At 41.9% G+C, this 24,505-nt stretch overlaps 1 protein-coding gene across 2 annotated transcripts in view; it reads left to right on the plus strand.

Moving 5' to 3' along the window:
• Window positions 1-24,505, plus strand: part of VPS13A (vacuolar protein sorting 13 homolog A) — a 271,467-nt gene that overhangs the window by 135,133 nt on the left and 111,829 nt on the right. For both annotated transcript variants that reach the window (XM_067568877.1, XM_067568878.1), the window contains exons 39-41: window positions 7,435-7,667; window positions 12,709-12,801; window positions 17,004-17,360. In XM_067568877.1, coding sequence (XP_067424978.1) covers window positions 7,435-7,667; window positions 12,709-12,801; window positions 17,004-17,360 — 683 coding nt within the window. The remainder of the gene's footprint in view (window positions 1-7,434; window positions 7,668-12,708; window positions 12,802-17,003; window positions 17,361-24,505) is intronic.

Consider the following 24,505-nt stretch of genomic DNA (forward strand, 5'->3'; position numbering starts at 1 on the left):
ATGCCTTCTTGATCTCATGGTCGCATTGTCTTCTATACTCCTTGGCTCCGATTCCTCTCGTTCACAATATCCTCCTAAAGATCAGACAGGACAAGACAAAGGCCAACTTCATAGCACCGGCATAGCCATGCCAGCATTGGTTTGGCACATTGCTGGACCTTTCTTTAACAGAATCCCTTGTGCATCCAGTCTTCCAGGTCTGATTTTGCAGGATCACGGGAGGTTGCTTCACCCAAATCTTGCCTCCCTACATCTGATGGCATGGTTAAATCCCAAAGAGCAAGCCTGTGTGGAACAGATTCGGCAGATCTTGGTAGGCAGTAGAGAGCCTTCCACCAGAGCGACTTACTTAGCTAACTGGAAACATTTCATATTCTGGGTGTCTGAATGGAATCTTTCCCTGTCATTTTGGATTACCTGCTCCACCTAAAACAGTAGGGTCTGCCACTCTCATCCATAAAGGTTCACTTGGTAGCCATTTCAGTGTTCCACCATCTGGTGAGTGGCAGGTCAGTGTTCTCACATGAGATGACGGTTAGATTTATCAAAGGGCTGGAAAGACTCTACCCTCAAATTAGGCAGGCCACTCCACCATGGGACTTGAATCTGGTTCTGTCTAGGCTAAAAAAAACCCTTTTGAGCCGTTAACATAATGTTCCCTACTTCTCTTGCCATGGAACGTTGCCTTCATGGTCATGATCATGTCAGCTTGAAAAGTCTCTAAGATCAGGGCCCTCATATCGGAGCCACCCTACACAGTATTCTTTAAGGACAAAGTCCAACTGTGACTCCATCCAGCCTTCCTATCAAAGTGGTATCTCCAGTTTCATAGCAGCTAAGACATTTTACTGGTTTTCTTTCCAAAACCTCATAAGTCCGCTGAGGAAAGGAAGCCCACACTCTGGATGTTAGAAGAGCACTAGTCTTCTCTATCGAGAGGACTAAGCTCTTTTGCAAGTCCACGCAGCTCTTTATAGCGATAACTGACAGTATGAAAGGCCTACTGGTGTTATCCCAAAAGTTCTTGTCCCAGATAACCGCCTGTATCAAGGTCTGCTGTGAGCAGGCTAACTTCATGCCTCTAGCCATTGTGACGGCTTATTCCACAAGAGTTCAAGCATCATTATCAGCATTCTTCACTTAGGTGCCAATCCAGGACATCTTCAGCACCACTCATAGCCAGCCACTCATAGGATTATGCAATAGTATGACCCCAGCCAATATCCCCAGTCCGAGATGCAACCCTAGGAACTGCCATCTTAAAATGTTCAATGTTACCCACTGAACACTGCAAGCTCATATGTTCATCAGTTTATCAAAGAAATTGATATGTACCAGCCTTGTCACTTCAAATGAAGTCTCTTACACACCTTAAACCAAATTCACTGCTTTAAATAAAACAAACAAATTTATTAAGTACAGAAAGATTTTAAGTGATTATAAGTCAGAGGAAAGCAGGTCAGATTTGATCAAGAGAAAATAAAAGGCAAATTGCATTCTAAAAATTAAGATTAACACTTTCAGCAGCCTAACAAATCAGATGATTCTCATCACAGGCTAGCTGAGCTGTCTCCAACCTGGCCCTCTCCTTGTGATCAGCACTTCAGTTGCTTGGTGGTGTTTGTAGATGGAGGTGGAAGAGAGAGAGAGCAGGAAAATGTTTCTCCTTTTTAAAAAGTTCCTTCTCCCCTCTGGGGCTTTGCCCCCCCCCCCCCCCTTTAGGGTTAGGTGACAAGCAATGTCCACGTATGGTTCCCTCCATGCCCTGAGTCACTGTGGTCCTTTGTGGATTCGTTTGTTGATGTCTGGGCTAGTCCTTTGTTCCTGGAATGCTGAACTGGGTTGTTCTATACAAGTCCTAATGAGGTGCAAATTGCTCCTCAGCTCTGTAGAGTTTTGCCAAGGTCTGTCTCAAGCCATGAGACGCATATTTGGGAATATTACATAGCGAAGCCTCATAACCATACAAATGACATTGCGACAAACATATTACTATAACAATAATTTTGATTATGCCATGAACATTCCAAAAACATCTTACATGACATACTTTGCATTTAACAATACACAATTACACTATAAGGGTGAAAATGAATGATACTCAATTCATGGGGGTGCAGTGTGTCACACCTCCTCTTTTACTAAGCTGCAGGAGGGTTAGCTTTGAGAAGTAGAAAAAGTTGTCTGGTTCTTTGGGGAAGAATTGTTTTTATTCCTGCTGTTTGTTAATCAAAAAGTGATAATCATCCTGTATGCAAAGAGAAGGAAGACGTGAATGAACATTTGTAGAATAGTTAAAAAAGCTATACTCCTTTTAAAGAATTTTTATTGTATAGCTTTTGAGGTAGGAATCATAGTACTACCAGCCATTCAGAGACCCTTCTCAAAAAAGCCTGTTATAAACAGAAGTGACCTCGTTGCTTAGTTCCTCATTCCAAACAAGAAAAGTGGGTCTTGATCCTATCTTAGACATGAGTAGTCTGAACGAACAAATTGTTGCCTCAGATTGAAGATTGCAACATTTGCCCCCATCATTCCATCCCAGTCTCAAGACTGGCTCATGGCTCTCAGCTTTCAGGATAAATACTTTCATATAGCTATCCAACCAGTCCACAGGAAGCACCTGAGATTCACAGTCGGGCCCAGCTATCACCTGTACAAGGTTCTGCCATTCGGACTCTCGATGACACCAAGAATATTCATGAAATGTCTAGTGATGGGGTAGCTACACACATAGGAGGAAAGGTATTCATATTTACCTGTACCTGGACATCTGACTGATCAGGGGTGAGATCCAAGCAAGAGTGTGGCAAATCCAAAATGTTACCTCTCCCTCTTTGTCCTGTTAGGCCTTCTGATGAACTATGAAAAATAGTTCCTTACTCCATCAAAGAAAATAGAATTCATAGGAGCCGTGATCGATTCCAAGTTAGTGAGCTCATCTTCCCGAGGACAGATTCCTTGTTGTTAGTTTTCTTCCTATGCAGACAACACATCACCATCCACAAGTTGTCATTGCAGAGGTCCATCTTGCAGCCGATACTCAATTAGTGAGGTATCCCATAACAAACCTACTTGTCATCCTTTACAATACTAAGTGTGGGAATCTTTACTCCACAGAGGGCGACAGACTGGGTTCTTTACCAAATGCCTTCCTTCTACTGTATGCCAGTCCTGTATGTCCGCCAATTCCCCTGAATCCTAGGATGACAGCCACAATCAGGTAGTACAGAGCCACATTTATCCTTGTAGCCCCTTATTGGCTGAAACGTTTTTTGACTGACGGACCTGCTATAGATGCCCATTCACCTGCTTATTCAGCTCCCCAGAATACCTGGACCTGTCATCACAGAGCCATGATCAGATGTTACATCCAGACTCAGTCTATGATGGAAAAGCTCTTGGCTGGTTGAGTGCAACTGAAAGAGACTTCTCCTTTCTGGTTCAGGAAATCCTGATGCAGAGCAGGAAATCTTCTACAAGAAAGATATATGTCGTAAATTGAAGAGGTTCTTGATATGGGCAACCCGGCACAATCTGGACCTAGTGTGTGGTTTCCAATATCAAAGATCCTTGGCTATGTGTTGCATTTCATAGTAGTGTAGAAATGTAAGTTTGGAAAGGACGTCAAGAGGTCATTCTAGTCCAGCCCCCTGGAGTGAGGCAGGATTAAGTATATCCAAGCCATACCTGACAGATGTTTATCTCACTGACTCTTAAAAATCCCTGACGGGGATTCCACAACCTCTAGGTAACCTGGTCCAGTGCCTAACTATCCAACTAATTAGAAGGTTTTTCTTAATGTATAACCTAGATCTCCTTGCTACAAATGAAGCCAAACACTTTTTGTCCTATTGTCAGTGGACTGGGAGAATAACTGATCACCAGCCTCTTTCTAAAAACCTTTCACATATTTGAAAACTATTATGTCATCCATCCATCCCCCCACCCAGTCTTGTCTTCTCTAGATTAAAAATGCCCAGTTCTTTCAACATATCCTCATAGGTTATGGTTTCTAAACCCCTTCTAATTTTTGTTGCTGTTCTCTGTCCTCTGTTAGTGTGATGTCCAAAACGGGACAGAGTACTCCAGTGCTGAATAGAGCAGAACAATAACCACCTGGGTCTTTTATACGACTCTCCTGTTAATACATCACAGAATTACATTTGCCTTTTTTTGCAACATGAGTATAATGTTATGCGCTGGAGGTTGAGTAAAACCTCACTGAAACTGGAAAGGGATGTGCAACCACTCCCCTTCATTTTAAGTTAAATGTAAGAAACAATCAAGCTCCCTTATAGAATTTGATAATTCAAACAATAGGAGCCATCACTCAAAACCACTTCACCTTGAATGGTCCCTTAGAATATGTGCTAATTACTTAGGCCAACCTATCTGTTCTACTAAACTATGACACTCTGAGTACCTTTACCAGACCTGAGGAAGAGATCTGTGTAGCTCAAAAATTTACCTCTCCCACCAACAGAGGTTGGTCCAATAAAATATATTATCTCACCCACTTTGCATCTGTAGGATTGCATCAAAGAAATAACTGATTCTGTCAATTTCTTTTCCTAACAGACCCCTCTAGACCCCGAAAATTGGGTAACCACTCAGGTCAATAATATTTCTCTCCCTTAGTATACTGTTTTTTGTTGCAAACCAATTTAGTAAGTGTGGCTGTGTTTATGGCTTATACTCTCTGTATTTTTGTGATAATTACTGGAATCTGTAATTATTTATGTAATTATGTAATTGGTGATTCCAGATTTTGAAAGCTCTCCAAATTTGTTGTACAAAACGTTGAGGTGCCTTGGTCTTTGGAGAGGATCATGTAATATTTGTCTATAAACTTCTTTGAACAGGCTGAATGATCCTAGTGACACTGCAGTTACTGGCACTGTGAATGCACATAATGCCCCAATGGACATGACAAGCAGTGACTGGGTTTCATTTCTCCATTATTCAGGTGTTGTTATGATGTCAAGTACAAGTCAAAATTGTGCTTGGACTTTTCTGCCTTGCAAGAGAAAATATGCAGGATATTTTCATGGTTGCTAAAATTGTGTGATATATGAGCCTAAAAAATTAGATCAAACCCTTTCAGTTGGCAAAAGAGATCCTATTCCATAAAGTCTATTGGGTACATTGCAGGATACAGTTTTCTTCAGTTTGTTTTGGAATTATGATGTGAAAGAATACTTTGGAGATTAAAGGAATGGCCTTTTGGAGCCCACTGACTTGAGTTCCACTTTTTCAAAGGAATTATGTACATCAGCAGCAACTTGTAAATCAGTTATGCAGTGTATCAATGTGATGCATTGGGTTCATTTGTTTCCATTTGCAAATGAGTCCTGTAGATTTTTCCCAAAAGTGCACAAAGAAAAGATAACCTGCAGTGCAGTTTTCAATTATTTCCATTGCCCTTGGCCATCTAGCATAATTTCATTGCCTTTTGTGAAGTGACCACATCCTCTTCTTTAATGAGAGAGTCTGTCACACTGTCCCAATGTGCATGAATGAATTTTGCTGTTTTGAGCCAGGAAAACCAGTGCAGAGGAACAATATGAGGCATGCAAACATGATAGGCTCACGTTGTTGCTTGCAGAAACTTTAAAAAATGGTCACCTTTGCATGCTGGCATGTTTCAATATTGCTAGAAAATGTACCACAAATTAATTGTAGTTGAACACATACATTTTGATTGCAGATTTGATGGCTGCATTCAAAAGATGAGCAATACGTGGAATGTGCAGCAGATGTGGATGTAACACACTGTACCCCAAACTAGCACTCTGTAATCACCATATTAAGTATTCATATATGATTGTGATATTTCATACAAAGCATGCTGTGCAAGATATCATATGAAAGGTCATGATCTGAAACACGTTCTATCAAAATATGTATATCGTTAGTATGTATGAAGTTATCAGATTTTGCTGTGTGGTTGTTATTGAAATATATTTGTGAGTTTGGGTGTCGCCCACTGCTAACTCTCCAGTGATGATGACAAAGTAGGTGATCAACACCCAGTGTGTATTTAATGACCATTAATCATCAGGGAATTGTAAACAAGGGATTTAAATTTCTGCAAGAGAGTTGTGCAAACACCACACAATGAGGATTGCTCAACTCTGACTCAGTTGCAGAAGACTATACCAGGGGAAATGCTCAACTCTGAGACTCAGAAAAACTCACCAGGACACGGTTAATTAGAATCACCTCAAGGTGCCATGCATGCACAAAATCGTGTGGAAAAATCCACAGCTTTTTCTTTTGTCTCATTCTTCCCAAACAGGCTTCTGTTAACACTTCGGTTACCTTTACTTGATTTCCTTTTATTTTCAAATTAGATTTACTGTTTAAATGTTCAGCAATATAGTTTGCTTTTCGAGAAATTTGTTTTAAAAATTTTGCAGCACAAAATGGCCTCATTTTTCTTTCCAGAGTGTTTCACCATTTTAAATTTGAGGTCAGAGTATTTGCTGCAGTATTCCTCTAGGGGTTTTCTTTTGCAACCCATTACTGACATAAAACAACCAACGTGGACTCCCTTACTGTATTAGTGCAGTTGAGCCTCTGCTTCCTGAACTTTGATCCCAAAGCACAGGCTCATTAATCAGATCTGCAGTTCCAGCACTATGTGCTGCCCCTTGGTCATGTGATCGCCACTGCTCCCAGTGAGTGGACCTGGCTCAGCTTCCTGGCCAACATCGCAGGAAGTATCCTGGTCCCACTAGGATCATGATGAGGAGGATGAGCTCCCAGCCATGGGGGAGGCTGGCCAACCTGCTGCTGAATAGCTCCAGCCTGGGGGCATTGGACAGTTCCCCACACTCCCAGCTGGTGAGTGAAGTGAGCAGAGCTGTGATAGGGGATTTCCTCTGTGACTGAGGGGCCCAAGATACCAGATTCCTGCGGGTGCAATGTGCAGGCAAGGGTGTGGTCTTGGTCAGATGGAGCAGAGACCCCTGAGCAGACTGTGTTGAAGATGATGAGCCCTTGGCCGCAGGGGAGGCCACCTCACTTCTGAACAGCTCCAGCCTTGGGGGCAGTGGATGGGCCTCCAGCACACCCAGCCAGTGAGTGTGTAAGCAGAGCTGTGACAGCGGGTCTGCAAGGGGTTCCCTGCACAGCTCAGGGCCTGGACTATTAAATCCCTGCAGGTGCTAGGTGCAGGGGAGGCTGCACTCACCAACTATCATCAGTGGATATGTTTTTCTTTGATCTGTGTGTCAGTTGAAATAGATTTTTACTCATGACTAACTATTTAAAAGGAATTCTTCTAAGCCCACTTAAAAGTGAATTTTTGCTCAAAAACAAAGAGATATATAGTATATATGTAAACATAGATGTCAATATAGTTATAGTAATTTCTTGGTGTGTTCAAGCGATAGGTTTAACTTAAGTGTTTTTGGGGTTTTTTTTCAGCATCTGTGCAGCCAGTATCTTCAATGGAAGTGAACATTGTTGTTAAAAACCCAGAGATAGTGTTTGTGGCTGATTTAACAAGAAGTGAAGCTCCTGCATTGGTGGTTACAACGCAGTGTGAGATCTTCATTAAGAACAGCCCTCAAATGTATAAAATGACAGCTGCTGTTAAAGACATACAGATGAAAGCCTGCCCCTTTCTTGCAGAAAAGAGAAAAGGGAACATCACTACAGTGAGTTTTCCTTTTAAATATAATCTGAGTGTTTACAAATTACAATATAATTGGTGTTGTAAATCCTTTCCTTTGGCTGATGTATATAAAAAATGAATCATAGTTTGTGTTTCATGTTTAAAATGTTTGGGAAAAATCATTCTTGAGTGAATAGCCATCTGGCAGTCTCTGGTTATGCTACAGCATTTTATACTGTTAGTATGTTTGCTCTCTGAGTTAGTGGAGGGGTCATAAAGATCTGCGATAGTTTCATTTGTTTTTCAGAAGTATAGCTGCTAGTGCTAGTAGTGCTTTTTTGGGGGGGGCGGGAATCATTCTTTGTTCTTGTACAGGGTTTGTAATTGTGCTATTCCAATTTGTGGCTTTTGTTTTTTCTTATAACTAAAAGTTGTGATTCTAAGAGAAGAAAATGTTATAGTTCCCATATAACCTAAACATACAATTAACATGTTTATGGGAATGCACTCTGGACACTGTCTCACTTTCCAAAGCTTTTTGATAAATTTAGAACATTTTTGGTGTGTGAATTTTCCTTAGAAACATCAGTGGGAGGAAAAGGGAAGTCATGCTCCAGGTTTTTTGCAATGAGAATTTAGACTGCCAATGGTACAATTTAAATTTCTTCTTTGTGTTAAGGTCCACAGATGTGTTACAATGGCACTTCAGCCTGCTTGCAGTCTGGGGCAAACCTAGACCTGTCAGTGATTGGGAGCAGGGGAATACTCTGTCCCTGAAGATCCCTTCATTTTTTTTTCTTTCTCTGCAGAAGAAAAAAACCAGCCCTACTAACTGCAGAGCTTTTCTGTGGGAAATTCCAAACTTTGTTTCAAATGTTTAGATTAGCATTTAGGCTCAGTAATGTTTGTCTAATTCCCAGGCTCCAGAGAATGCAATAAGGAACCTTAAGGTCCAGCTTCCTCCTCCTGCTGCCACCTCTATAACAGCCTCCTCAAGAATTCCTAGTCATATCCTGCACTGAGACCATCAGGAGAAACACAAACCTGTCTGGTTCATATACAGCCCACACAGTAGAGAAGGATATTGCGTCTTGGGAACCCGTTATTGAGCCTCAGGCATGTACCTTCCTTGAGAAAGCCAGAAGGGGCCCATACGCGGGAGGAGAGACAAATAAACCCTGCCTTACTATTCTTCCTGCATTGAGTCACAATTACTGGTTTGTTGCTCTTAATCTTCAGGATGCCTTATTCCATGTACCAATTTTCCCAGAGCACAGAAAGTTCCTGAGATTCATTATCACCTGTCAACACTATCAGTACATGGATCTCCTGTTTGGCCCATCCTCTGCCCCATGCATATTTACCAAATGCATAATTGTGGTAATAGCCTATCTCAGAAGGCGGGGAATTCATGATTTCACGAACCTATACAATTGACTAGTGCGAGGGAGTTCTGAGGAATAAATCCTTGGATGTGTCCAGTTCACACTGAACCTCTTCCATAGAATGGAGTTGATTTTGACCAAAGCAATGCTGATGTTGACTGTAACTCAAAAAATCAGGCTCATTGGGCTACTACACTTCATGAATTTGGGGCCTTCTCTCACATGAGCGATTCCAGGCAATGTGTTGCCTTTGCCTGGATCTGCAGTCTCATCTTTCAACCACGTCCATGCATACCTGAAGTTACTCTAATTTATGACCACCTGCACTTATGTGGTTCAGCATGTGAGATTGTCTTTTCATCCTTTTCAGTCATAGCTGAAGCTGGTCTATCATTTGAGCTGCTAATCATTGGACAGGCTTGTCTGAGTGCATCTAGAGATACTGGATTCTCTACAGTGGTGAGCAGAATGGAACAATGTTGCAAGGGTATTCCCTTTGCCTGTCCTCTGCCAACCAGAAATATAGTCACCAAAGTCTCCATAATAGGTGGGGAGTGCATCTAGAAATGTTAAAGGTTCATGGTTTGTGGTCAGAGAAGGAAGTGTTATTCTGCATCAACGTATGACATTTACAATGCATGTTGTGCATTCTGGGATCAAATCGAGGGAGCAACTGTTCACATATTCACCAACAATATCACTGTAATATGTTATGTGAACAAGCAAGGAGGAACCCACTCCAACCAGCTTTGTCAGGAAACAAAGTTTGGCATTTCTATGTCAAGGAAGACCTCGTACCCACAGTGGCACACTTACCAACTCTCAAAGCCATTTGGCTGATTATCTCAACAGGACTTTGTTCAGCAACCATGAGTGGTCTCTAAAGAGCAATGTGGTAAGGTCCATGTTCAGTGAATTGGGCATTTTATAGGTCAACCTGTTTGCAACAAATGATGACCAGTACTGTCAATTTTATTCCCAAGCAGGACTCGGTCTAGGGTCTCTAACAGATGCTTTCCATCTGAACTGGGGAATAGACCTGATGTATGCCTTTCCCCCCATCCCTCTTACCTCTCAGGTTATCCTCAAACTTGAAGTTGGACCATGCCAGACTGATACTTATTGTGCCAGTTTGGCCAGGATACTATTGGTTCTACAGCCTTCTCTGTCTGTCTGACCTCCCAGATCTCTTACTCTCGTTCCCGATGTGCTGACTCAGCACCATGGCCAGGTTGTTCATCCAGCGCTGAATAATCTGTGCTTCCCGCTGTGGATGGTACGTGGTTCGATTTATGAGTAAGAGCAATGCATGGAAGCACGAGGATCTTGCTTAGTGGTAGAAAACCATCTACTTATTTGGGAAAATGGAAGCATTTTTCAGTTTGGTCAATATCAAAGGGAGTTCAACCCATGTCAGCTCATGTTCAGGACATTGTGGGCTACTTGTTACATTTGAAATCTTCTGGTATGGCTCTTAACTCATTGAGGATTCAGATGGCAGCACTCTCAGATGTTCTGTCCTCAAGTTCAGGGGAAGTCTGTTTTTTCAAACTCCATGGTAGTGAGATTTCTGAAAGGTATTGTCCACCTGTGAAGGAAATAATCTCATTATGGGACCTTAATAGTATGCTGGCTGCCGTAAGGGGTCCTCCATTTGAGCCAATAGCAATCTGCTCATTGTCTCTTTATCCCTAAAAGACAGCTTTTCTTGTGGCTATAATGTCCACAAGAAGAGTCAGTAAATTACAAGCCATAATAGTAGAACCTTCATATATTCAGTTCTTCAAAGATAAAATGTCCTTAAGACTACATCTAAAGTTTTAGTCCAAGGTGGTTTTACAATTTCATCTTAACCAAATTACTGAGTTGCCTATATTCTTTCCTAAGCAGCACTGAAATGCGGATGATCAATGTCTCCATATGTTAGATGTCAGGCGGTGCTTGATGTTCTATCTGGAAAGGACTAAACCATTTTGTTCATCACCTTGGCTTGTTGTCTCCTATGCAGATTGGATGAAAGATCAGCTGGTCTCTACACAGACTATTTCCAGGTAGATAACTTCCTGTATTACCACAGCTTATGGAGTAGCTCAAACTATGCCCCCATGGACATTATAGGTTCATTCAACAAGAGTCCAAGTGACATTGATCATATTTGTCAGCAATCTTTCAATGTTAGATACTTGCGGGTCTGCTACATGGTCTTCAGGGCGTACGTTAACCAAATACTATGCTATTACTACAGCATGCAGGTCACATGCAGACTTTGGGAAGGCAGTTACATAGTCATTGTTTAAGTAGACTCTGAACCCTATCACCTACTGGAACTGCTTATGAGTCACCTGAATGGAATACATGTTTTCAACCACTTGAAGAAGAAAACAGTTATTTATCTGTATTGTAACTGTTGTTCTTTGAGATGTGGGTGCAGATCTTTAGTTCATGATGAAACACCCCTCTTCCCCCCTCCACCCGTGTCCTCTGCATTGGAATCTCCAGCCTTGGATTCCAGTGCAAAGGAACTGAGGCAGGTCGCAGTGTGTTGCCCTTATATAGCCATGGGAGGGGCTATGTGGGCTAGACGGTACAAGTGCCGCCCAGTGGGTGCTATCAAGCAAAGTTCTCCCGCTTCAGAGTGCTGGGTATGCGCACACCTGAGTGGAATGCACATCTGCACCTGTGCCTCAAAGATGGTAAGTAACCATTTTTTATGGGGACAAACTCCCAAAGGGAGACGTAAATGAATAATAAAATCAGCTTTGTTTCCCTGTTCACCCTTACAAAATACAGCATTGGGAATGATCACCAATGCCAGATTCTCCTGCTCACCCTCTGAATGCAGCATGACAGATCAATGCAAAAAAGACCAGGTCATACACCTCTGTACATGCATGAACTACAAAGGGAATTCTTCATCCTTAGGAGAGAGGGCCAGCAGTTCAAGTAAGTTACAGAATCAAGTAGTCTTATTTTTATATGTACACGTGCACACATAAATTTTAAAAAATAAGAAGAAAGACTCCTTCAGCTGATAGAGTATTGAGTATTATGCAACTATGTTTAGGAGGTGTGTAGCTGCCCTGGACAAATTATAGCTATTTATCCCTCCTTGTACACCCTAAGAAGATTGTAAGAGAGAGAGATGGTTCTTCTATGAGTACTGGTCCCTATGCATATTCCATTTGGGGTATGCATGTGCCCGGAGCTGCAGAACTTTGGAAGTAGTGTCTATTGATTCACACATGCTCCCTTGCTCTCCTCGTGCCTCCAACCCAGGAGATAAAGAGCAGGGCAGACAGATTGACATGTCTGATTCTGATCCCAAGTGGCAAGCAGGCTGAAGGACCCTTGTAATGGCTCTGTAGGTCTTACTACTCAAAGTAAAAGGACATTTTCAGGTAAGAATGGATACCTTTTCCTATCATTCTTTTGATATCACACTTTTGATATTGAGTGACTAACAGCCTTGTAAGGCTGAAATATTGTTTCCTCCATTCACTTTTGGTTTTTTTCTTATATCAAAATGGATACTAATATTACTAGTCAGTTTTTAATGAACCAACAGAATTATCACAAGTAATTCTTTCCTTTAAATCTTCCTCATGGTATTTTAGCAGAGCTATTTTTCTAGCTAAGCATGTATTTTTACTCTAGTTACTATATATTTTTAGAGTTGACCATGAATTCTTTCTTATTCAGGTATTGCAGCCTTGTGATTTTTTCTTCGAAATGGTGCAGTCAGGTACTAATCCACAAATGGCTGAGCTATCAATTAAATCCCTAACAATAAAGGTAGGTTGAAATGTTTTTTGGTTTTTTTGACCTGTCTTCCCTTTCCTCCCTGGTTGTTTTTTAAAGTTACTGCTTTAGTTTTAAAATTTTGATGTAACTAAAACTAAACATGTTCTTAGTCTTGCTTACTATATTGGGGGGAAAAAAAGCAAGCCTTTCATGTTTACTCCAATCTTGTTGCCACATTTTTATATGCAGTACAGTGACCCATATAATGGGTCTGAACAAAAATCACACTACTTCCACCAGATATAGTTGCTTGTGAAAAGAAAGATTTAGCTATACCAAGTTATTGGAAATTATATTTTTTCCTGCTCTTGTTTTAAATATATTATGAACATGTCCCACATAGATTTTAGAGGGTCAGGTGGGAGCTAAATGTGAGAACTGCTCAAATATATCACTGAGGCCTTTTCTACACTAGAGAAATTTGACATACTAGCTGCAGTTTGGTCTGTTTGGTATAGTGAAAGAGGCCCCGGTGGCTCACTTGATTGAAGCAAGTCTAATCCAAAACTGAAGCCTGATCACCTGTGTGCCAATGGGAGAATTTTCTGTGTTGAAAAGTGGCGTGCTGCAGTTGTGTTAATGCAGCACCAGTGTGGAATGGAGTCACTTGATGTAACCTCATCTATGTAAATAATCATGCAATCAGCATTGCATAGTACACATAGTACGGTGCTTAGGCGGCCTGTCTGGTTTGCTTTCTGCACTTCATCCCCATTGCCATACATTTTGGAAACGTACAACAGAGAACTTCTGGTTTGGGCAGCATGATGATTGTAAACTCTATTAAAATAAGTAACAAGAAATATTCTAGAATAGATAATGTCTCAGAACTTCAGCAATTAACAGGAAGATCTGTTCACATCCAGAAAAAATACCACACCAAAACTCCTTTTCATATGGGAAGCAAACCAAAGGACACTTAAATGAATGACCTTGCACAAATGTTGGCCGAACTGAGTAAATTTATCTCCTTCATCATGCCACTGCTACCCCATACCACATCTGGGAAGCAAAAGATAAGTGGAAGGAAACAATAAATCACAGTTCTCAGATGGTGAAGGCAGCCATTATTCTCAAATTTAGTAAACTCACAGTGTCTATCACATCGTTCATCAAAAGGCGGGACCTCTTGTAACAGGGAGCCCTACCTGAGCCTGATAGTCTGATTATTGAAAGGGGGGAAGTATTAACAAAAAGGGTGATATTAGAGGTTGGGTGATATATTTCTTTGCTCACTCTAATCATTCACATCTTCAATCAATGCTAAAATCTTTTCGTGACTACTATTAGAGCAATTGTTACCAAACTTTGTTGATTCATGATCCACTTTCTTAAAAACAATTGATGTTTGTGGTATCACCTGCAAATTGATCCTTTTTGTACACATTCGTTTTAGGCCTTACTTTACTTAAATATTTCTGGACTCAAATGTCTAAGGAAGCCTAAAACGTTAGATTATAACATCTGTTTTAAACATCTGAGGTTTTGAGACACTGAATCAAAAAGCACACTGAAGTAGTGATGATAATTTGTCTTCATGTTACTCAGGTTATAAGAAACAATTAAATATGTCAAATTACATCTTGTTATATTTAGATATGTCACGGAAGTAAATCAGTGGTGTGACTTTTTAATTTATCTAATTTCAGTTCAGAGTTCCTGCTAATTCTTATCTGGGTTGTAGTTGAACACAAGCCAAAGTTTACTGTGCTTACCTTTTTACAAACTGTAAATGAAAAAAATACATTTTGAGTCACTCTCAGAGAAAATGTTGTGTCATTAATGACAAGGATATTCTTGCTTCATAGAACATAGTTGCTTTATGTCGGGTCAGATATTGGTGAGCTTTAGCTGAAGGTCCGATCCTACACTGAGATTCACCCTTTACTAGTTTTTAATAGCAGTCAGGGCAAAAAATTTAGTCTTGCAGAGATATGTAGTGCTGAAGGGTATCAGAAATTCCAGATCTCTGTCCAATATCAGGCTAAACTCCTTTCTTCTTCTCAACCAAAAGTCTCTAAGCTGCATTTTATTGAGTTTGTCCACCATCAGTCAACTTTTCTTTTTCCCTTGGCAGCGTGCCTTGTATTGAAAATGGATCCCTGATCTAATTCTCATTTGTTACACTGTCAGGAAAGCATTAATTAAATTTGGTGACCAAATTAAGGCAATTAATTTTCAGTGAGCAAATTTTCCAAAGCTGGGCGTGATTGACAGATTCTCTTTTCTTCCTTTCGTGCTATATTTTCTTTATCATTGCCCTTTATTTTTTGTGAACGTTAAAAAGTGTAAGTTTCATTCCCTGAAAGCTGGCATTCAGTTTGACACACACAACAAGTCAGCTAAATAGGCTAGTCTTGACAGCCATAATTCATCTAAAAGCAGTCAGCATATTCAAAACTAAAACCACTGAGGGGAGGAAAAAAAAGACATAAGAACATTATTGGAATTCTTACTGGACAGCTGTAGTCTGGGCTTGAAACTCTGTTGCACAATCACAACATGCATTGTAAAGCTGCTCGAAATTTCATTTTGAATAGGTCATAAATTCATTTCAAAATAGTTTGACACTATTTCGTTACAACACAAACAAGAAGACACTTTTATCAAGAAGATAAAATGTTTCAAACAGTTCTAAGTAGCAGCTTCCTTTAATGATTTTTAAAATATAAAAATAGAATATTTCAACTAATAATGTATATTCTGACATACTGGTTCTAGTGCATATAATGTAAAAATGAAATAAAACAAATTCTGTAAAAATATTTAAGAATTTAGAAATAAGCGTTCGTTTTGAAATTTTTTTGGTAATGTTCAAAACAGACACATTTTCTGAAATATTTTGGTTTTGAGAAAAGTGGTATTTTTAATAATAAAAAATGTTTTTATAAAAAATTTGACACCCTCTAAGACCTTATTATAACAGTGCCATAAATGCAGGGTCCTCTAAATCACATTTTGGCCATCATCTAGTTTCTTAGTGTTACTTATCTGTCAAAACAAGCAAGCTGTCTCTTTTATCCATAATGTGACCTTTCCATAGTTTTTAAAGGCTCTTGAATCTCCTCCATTTCACTTGAGTATCAGTCGGTTGAAAACCTGTTTTCTGATGGCCATTATCACCTCAAAGGGAGACCAGTCTTAGACCAACCCTAGTATATTTTCCACAGTATTTGTCCTCCTCATTCCCATACTTTCCTTGACAAAGGTAAATGTAACTTTCCATACTTCCCAGGAGATGGTCGTCTTCCTTTTGTCTCAGTCCTCAACATCAAAAGAAAAAATGGTGGAATAAACTGGACGCTAGCAAAGTAGTTGAGACTTACTTGAACAAATTTAGAAAATCTTATTTTCTTATCTGAAATGCTTCTGTTATGAAGCTATCCAAGTTATCTATAACAGAGCAAAACTGCTAATTACCAACACTTTACATACCATTGTGAAGGCCTATTTCAGGGGGATAAAAACTAATTCAAAATGTTCTACTCCAGTTTTATGGGATGAGGGGGATTGGCCAGAACAAAAGAAATCTGAAAGGCTCTACTTAGTCTTTGATCAAAGCCTTTATTAAGTACTACAGGTATGATCTGTTTTTTCTTCTAGAGAAGCATTCCTTGGCAGGTAATAGTCCCAAAGTAAACCACATAAGCATTGTCGTTGAGAAAGGGGAAACTCATTTTCTGTCATCTATAATTGTTCTTCACCCTCCCTGTTATTTCTCCATACTGCTCATTACATTCCATTTATAAACGGGAAAAAGGTATGGAAAACTTGTTAATTATTTTCTAGATCTGAATTCTCCTCCAGTCTGCCACATCTCTGAATCATGCACACAGTTATGTTGTTCTGAGATTATTAGCTAAAGGTTTCAATCTTCTATAGATTTGAAAGTTGTTCTGGAAGGCAGACAGAAGGGGCAAGGCTTAATCCCAGAGCAAGTCTGAACTGTCTCTAGTTTATTCACAGAGAGAAGTAAAGCACTTAGTGCTAAAATGAGAAAGTGGTCAGTCCCAGAAAGGAAACAACCAGGTGCTATAATAAATATTCATTCTAATTTTGAAACTGAAAGCAGTAAATAGTTCAAGAGTTCAAGAGATTTCTTTAAAAAGTGGTTGTTGATCTTCCATATACCCAGTTCAATGTTTTTTTCCATATACTAACAGTATTGAATAATCAATTTTTCTCCTTCATAGGTTTCACCAGTTATCATAAATACAGTGATTACTATTACATCAGCATTTTCTCCAACTACAGAGACTGCAGAAGAAGAGATTAGTCCAATTCCTCCAGATTTATGGGATAAGAAAGATATAAAAAATTTAAAAATGTGGTTTCTTGAAAAGTCAAATGAAAATGAAAATAAAAATACAGAAACTGAGTTGGTTCTCACGGGAGAGACATTAAATATGAAAATAGAATCAGTCATTGTAACTCTTGAAGCTGGGGTTGGCCACAGAACGGTACCTATGCTTTTAGCAAAGTCATCGTTTTCCGGAAAAGTAAAGAATTGGAGTACACTCATCAACCTTCATTCCCAGCTTGAACTGGAGGTAAGGATATAATATAATACCACTTTTCCCAAAAGAAGGTGTAATAAAGATTATTAAACTGTCTTTTGTTACTTAGACAAAACTTGGGAGAGAAACTTCTAACAAGTAAAGGTGGCATTTTTATCTCGCAGTTAAACTTCAGGGGAAAAAGTGCCTTGTGGAGCACAATCGGACATTTTACAGTATGTGCAGGGTCCCATGTATGTCTCTGCAACAACTCCAAGTTATGAAGCAACAATCCCTAAATTCCCTGACAATGTTAGTTTATTCTATCACAAAGTTACTACCCTTCATTTCCAGCCCCCATTCACTACGCACAATTGTGGCTCATAAATGAAAATATTTATTGACATAAAATCAGTTATTTTAGAATGGAACTATATTTGAACATGGATTTTTTTGCTATGTTTATTTGCATGTTTGTAATGCCTATAGATCCACCCAAAATGAGTTCCCTGTTCTTCCAGGCACTGTACAAACATAGATGGTCCATATCTTGAAGAGTTTATAATATAATGCTCCACTGTAGCAAACATTTAATGCCCATGCTTAACTTTGATTGTGAGTAGTCTGACTGAAGTCAAGTTGATGTTTGTGGGATTGGGACATCCATACAGGATGGACGTATAATTGGAGAAAGAGACGGAGGGTACAATTTTCAAAAACACCTAAATTCCACTAATTTTCAGTGAGACTTAGAGTCCTAATTCACTTTTGAAAATGGGATTTAGGGCCAAATTTTAAAAGATATTTAGGCACTTAAAAATTCAGTTAGATGCCTAGTGGGATTTTCAGAAGTGTCTAGATACCAAATACGCATTGATTTCAGCAGGAGTTAGGCGCCAAGCCTTTTTTGAAAATCCCACTGGGAGCCTATGTGCATCTTTAGGCATGTGAATACTTTTTAAAATCTGACCCTTAGTACTTTGAAACACTTCACGCATAACCTACAAGCAGAATGGCTTGTAAATGTTATGTTAGTGCCACAGGTTTTTTGTTTAGTTTTTTATAATTTTGGGTATGTTTTTTTTAGTTATCTATCATTTTATTGTTATAATATTAAGAAGTTAGTGGGTTGGGTTAGCAGAAAAGACAGGAAGGAATCAGAAGGAGAAATAAATGAAGGGAAAGGGAATGTTGAGTGGAGGTGTGTAGGAGTGATAGTGGAAGAAAGTGAGGGGATTAAGGTTTAATTTACCTGAAGCCTGCACAGCAGTTTGTCCCTGCCAGCTATTCCGCCCCTATACAGGCATGGCAGAGAAGCCCAGAAAGCACTGGGTCAAATCCAATTGATGCTCTATTTGTGAGGCAGCCTTCTCAGGCTTGGCAGATGGTGAGTTGTGCCCAGCCTGCACCCAGCCTTCCGTCCCTAACTGCTATATTCCGAGGCTGAGAGTTGGACAGGCAGATGGAGTCCTCTGCTCATCAAGACAGCTATTACTCCACTGGGGAAGAAATGGACAGAGTCCCCAGTGCAGAGCAGGGAGAGGCTCTTAAAGTGAGGAGGACTGTGACCCCTCAACTGAGGGGTTCAGTCGCAGAAGACCCTTTCAGAACAAAGAGGAGATTTGTGAGGGCACAAGTCTCCCCTTACTCTTTCCCAAGTCTTAAAGTGGGTCTTAAGATTCCTGGGGAAAGAATCAGGGCTTCTAATCAGCTCCCTTCCAAGGGAAATGGAACCTAGTGGGTGAGGTGTCAGAGACAGGTCTCTTAATCCCAGAAATTCTGGAATGCCAACCATTCTTGAGTTTCTCCAAGAAGGCAGAGACAGTGTCTCTAGCCCAGTACCATTGTGAATCAGGTGTCTGCTCTTACTGATGTGCTATTTGCAGGATCTTCAAGCTTCCTGGCACACGATTCATAGGTAGCCAGATTCTTTCCAATTCTTCCTAGTTCCAACTCAGGCCGCTCTTCCCAAAATGGGACCTTTGGCTAGTTTTGAGGGCCCTCACAAGCCATCTCTTTGAGCCTTTGATGTTAGTGTTGGCCTTTTATTTATCCAATAAGAGTTGTTTGTAAGAGTAGGTGACCTATTTTGGGTTGACTTACAGGCACTGCAGTGGTAATTACTGCTGTGATGCATATCCACATTACCCTCCTTGGGTCAGTGGTGCACATCCTAACCAGGAGCGCTTCCACTGACCTAAGAGGGGCAGTGTGTGCCCCACAGGCTCTAGGGCTCCTGGTGGGCTGCCTCTCCTCCACTCCCCATTCGCCACCAGAAGCCACCCAGGGCTTCTTGCCCCCGGGGAGCGGGGTCCAGCCATCCAGGCTTTTTGCCTTGGCTCCCAGTGTGGAGTGGGATCCAGCTGCCCAGCTCTCCAGGGGAACGTTGGGCTCTAGTTGCCTGGCTTTCTTGTCAATTTCACAGCTCCTGCCATGATATTAACAAGACAGCCAACAGCATGTAAGTAATACTGTCTGCACAGACACTGCTGCCCTAACTACACAGCCATAAAGGTCTTACGCCTCTCTTGGAGATGGAATTATGATGTCGGTGTACTGGGGCACTTACAACAGCGGGAGGAAGGCTGTAGTGTAGACATTGACATAATTAGGTGGACGTAAGCTGCCTTACATTGAGGTAACTGTTTAGTGTAGACCAGCCCTTAATAGTTGTCACATCTGCCAAGTGTTGGAGCTGATAGCCTTATCTATACAGGAGCTTTACTGCACATTCTGTGAGGACACGATAGTGTTCAGGACACCAGAATCCTTTCCTCTTCTTCGAGTACGTGCTCATGTGCATTCCATGCTAGGTGTGTGCGTGCCCATGTGCACGGCTGTCGGAGATCTTTTTGCCTTAGTAGTAGCCATAGGGCTGGTTCCGATGCCTCCTGGAGTGCCGCATTTCTGCCTCAGTATATGTGGTGCTGCTGGCTCTACGCCCTCTCAGTTGCTTCTTTCCACCAGTGACAGTTGTTGGAATGGCTCCTCTTTTGCGTCTGCAAGTGTCTAGTGGTCTTCTTACATTGTTGTAGTCAGTTTTATATAGGTCTCAAAGAATAGTTAGTTGTACTTTGAATAGTTGTCCCCCTTCGGGACATGCCCCCAGTGACGGGGCATGCCTCAATCCCTGGTCTTTAAACCATGTACCGCGTGCCATAAGTCCTTCCCTCTCAAGAACCTGCATGATTGGTATCTGAAGTGTTTGGGAGAGACATACCTGAGAGACAAGTATAAAGATCTATAAGGGCTTCACGCTGCGCCCTCAGAAAGATGGACACGCGTTTGAAAGTCCTATTAATGGAGGTGGCATTGAAACTGGCCTCGGAATCTGCCCACTCAGATTCTGTGCCAAGCACCTTGACAGCAGTGTGGTGTGCCCCACCGGCACTGAGCACCTCAGGACACTGTTCACCATCACCAGCCAAAGAAGCGGCAGAAGAAACAGCAGGGCCGATCCACCACACTGGAGAGGGACAAGAAGGTGGAGCCGAGTAAAGGTCCCTTATTGGGCAAATTGTTTGCCCAGGAGCAGTCGGAACTGATCTTCCACCTAGGGCCATGAACCCTCTGAGGGAGCCACCCCAATCCGTGGGTGCATAAGGGGGCATCTTAACCTAATGGTGCTATCGACACCTTAGGCCTTCCAAGCAATCAGAGAATTAATGGATGTCCCTGAGCTACCTATCGCACCTTTAGCATCAGAACCTGTGCAGGCTCCTGTCTCCAGAGGCAAGCCAGCCATGGGTCCTCTACAATGGGTTGCCAATCAGCACCGCTTTCCTTCCAGGCACCATTTCTTAACACTGAGGCCATGATCGCCAGCCCCGCAGCGCACCTCCCCGCCATCTTGGCTCTGGTCCCCACCATGAGCCCAGTCCCTGATAAAGGGAGAGGCTTATTGGGGTCATATCGGCAGTTACCGTCTCCTCGGCATCGATCACTACCATGGCACCATTTGCTGACACCATGACGGTTACCAGATATTAGGCACTGGTCCCCAGTATCACGTAGCCCACGTCGTGGCCAGACACCGCCATCCAAATGCCACTCCCCTCCGACGTGGCGCTGCTCAGGGGAATCTTACCCAAGGTCACTGCTCTCTGGTGCACCTTTATGGGTCCCTGAAAGGAGAGAGGTTCTCTTCAGTCTCTGAAGGGGAGCCAAGTACTCAGCCCTGAGGACAGAAGTCAAGGTATGCACCAGCACCGAGTGGAGGGTTGTTGATGGGAGCCTGGCCTCAAGGACAATGGCCATCCCAATGACCATACTGGAACTTGTGGGGAGACAAGATGGCCTAGGACTTTATTCCTTCCAGCCCTTGGTGACCGTGTCAGGGAAGTGGTCAACTGCACTGACAGACCCGGTGCAGGAACTGGACTCAAGCTCTGATTCCGTCACCGAGTATCAAGACCCAGACAGGGAATTCCCTCTGGAGGAAGGGGAGTCCGTACTCCTCCCCCTTCCCCCCCCCCAACTAGCGGTACCATCATCATCCTTATCCCCATATGAGGCCATCACGGGTCCACCCCGCCATTACCAACGTACAATTTTAGGGCCCCTCAGGAGCTACTCAAAAGGGTGACATCCAACTTAGGACTGGAGGTGAAGGAACTAGCAGAGCACACGGATAGCCTGTTCGACACCCTGGCCACTGCAGCCCCGACTAGGATTGCTCTGCCGACCCATGAGGGGGTACTAAATGTAGTCAAAACCCTATGGCAGACTTTTCCTCTTTGCTGCCCATCTCCAAGAGGGTGGAGAAAAAATATTAAGTCGTAGCCACAGGATATGAATACCTGTTCTCCCACTGTGGCATGAACGCAGCACTGTCAGGGATGCTGGAGCTAGCCCTACAGATACCACTAAGGCAAAAAGGTCTCCGACAGCCATGCACATGGGCACACACATACCTAGCATGGAATGGACATGAGCAACACATCTCAAAGAACAACCATTACAGAAGGTTAGTAACAGTCTTTTCCTAAGGTAAATATTTCCTTTCACAGTTCTTGAGTGGTTATGCTTCTTTGATTCTGTTCAAATCCACAACATCCAACTGAAAAGATGAGGTACGCCTTTAGATGTCAGAAGAGCATTGAAAATCTATCTTAAGCATACAAGATCTACAAGAAAATTGGACTTCCTGTTTGTGTCTTTCCACACAAAATACCAGGGATTCAGAACTTCCTCCACTGCTGGGTGGATTAAGCTATGCATTGTGTAAGCCAACAAGGCATCAGGATTTCCTGTACCATAAGACATCAAGGTGTGTTCTGTGAGATCCCTTGCAACTTAGTGGGTGGAATGAGCAATTGCGTCCACCTCCGAAAGTTGCAAAGCGACTACTTAGTCAACAGCTAACTGTGACATACCAGGATACAAGTTAGACTGATGCATAGCTGTGTCACCCTGCTCTGTAACCTGGAGTTCCCTTTATTATGCCTTCCTGCATCAGTCTCCAACCTGCACTGCTCACAAATATCCTCCAGTATGTAAATCACTCCCAGCTATGTCTGTGTTTGTGTATTGCAGCCAGCTGGCCACACCCTGTCTCTTACCAGCCTTAGTTATGCTGCAGGATGACCCTAACACACTCCCAGTCCCAGATTTTGCCCCCAAAATGTATGTCCTGTACTGCCCAGCCCTCTCCTGGACAGTACGAATACATTGAATTTATTATTCTTTTAAGCAAATAATATGCACACAACTTGTTACCCCAAATGGAGTTACCCAGACACTTCAGTTTGAACACAGTGGATTAGATAAAACAATGAAATAAGTTAAACTACAAAGAGAGAGATATTAAATTAGTACAAGCAATGAGGCATAAAAGTCAGAAATGGTTACAAGAAAAATAAAGTGCTTACTGATGCCTAATTTAACAAACTACATTAGATTCAAAGCAAAATTTTCTCACCACTTTCTCAGATCAGGACCTCTCCCCCAGAGTCTAATGTCTGCTTCCTTTGTTTCTTCAGGTGCAATGAATGTGATTTGGCAGAGGGTGATGGGGGGGGGGGTGCCTTGGGGTGTCCCTACTTTTTATATTTTCAGTTCCCCTCTTGAAAAACATTTCCAGCTGAGAACCAGGAGCCAAAGAGACAGTTTGGAAGGATATTTATTCCCTGATTTTTTTTCCACCTCTTTGTCTTCCCTGCCTGCTTGATTACTCTGCTGCTTAAGTGCTAACAAAGCAGAGCACACATTTCTTTGTTTAGGACAGACCTGTTTGCCAGTTTCTGTTTAGGCAGGGCAGTGGATTTTGTAAACTGTGTTGTTAACACTATACAGGGGAATCCTATGACTTCAGATACAATGTTACCACACACATTTTACCAAGACAATACTGACCAGCAAATTGAGTTTTCAGATGATACCTGACAAGGCATACTTCGTACAAAGATTATTACAATAGTGCATCAGGTGTGTATACAGAGGTGTATTCTGTCACACTAACACCTTCATGAAGTGATATAATCATCCTCATTGGCCTCCTTTGCCAGGAAGGCATTGCAGGTGGTGGCCCAGAACTGATAGACTTTTCAGAAAGCTCACAAAGAGCAGGATAATACTTTTCTACCAAACTTTTGTTTCATAACTCTCCCGACATCTGTTCACTTCTCACCACTTCTCAGATATCCAGAATTGTGGAAGATGCTGGGCTGTAGACCAGAATATTTCTTACTGATGGTTTCCTTTCTGCTAACAGCATCTTCTACAATTCTTACCCACCTTGAATGGCTTAGAAGTCACAATATGAAATGGAGTCGTTACCATATGACTATCTCCCTTGGTCTATTGTACATAGTTATTTCATTCTCTCAGGAATACGAGTTGAGTTATTCTCAAACTGTAAAACTTGCATAACATCATCTGGCAGCAAACTGGATTGTAGAGGACATGGCCATGTGTTGCTGATTCGCCTCATAAGCTGCAGAGAGAGGAGAGCAGCCCAGACATCCATAATTGTGGAGACAGTACTAGCTGTGGCAAACGGCCGGCTTCACCCTAGTGGGTCTCATGCTTTTGCCTCTTGTAGTGGGCCAGGGCATCACCGGTTACCCCATCTCCCTGGGGAGTGGGGTAGGGACCTGGGCCCACCCACTCCTCCGGGTCCCAGCCCAGGGGGCCCTATGAGTGCTGCTGGCACTGTACCCACAGCTGCAGTCTTTTCCCCTGGGCTAAGTTCCCCCCTC

This window comes from Emydura macquarii, unplaced genomic scaffold, assembly GCF_026122565.2.
Source record: "Emydura macquarii macquarii isolate MOO-44397 ecotype Brisbane River unplaced genomic scaffold, CSIRO-AGI_Emac_v2 contig_2897, whole genome shotgun sequence".
NCBI classification, from domain to species: domain Eukaryota; kingdom Metazoa; phylum Chordata; order Testudines; family Chelidae; genus Emydura; species Emydura macquarii.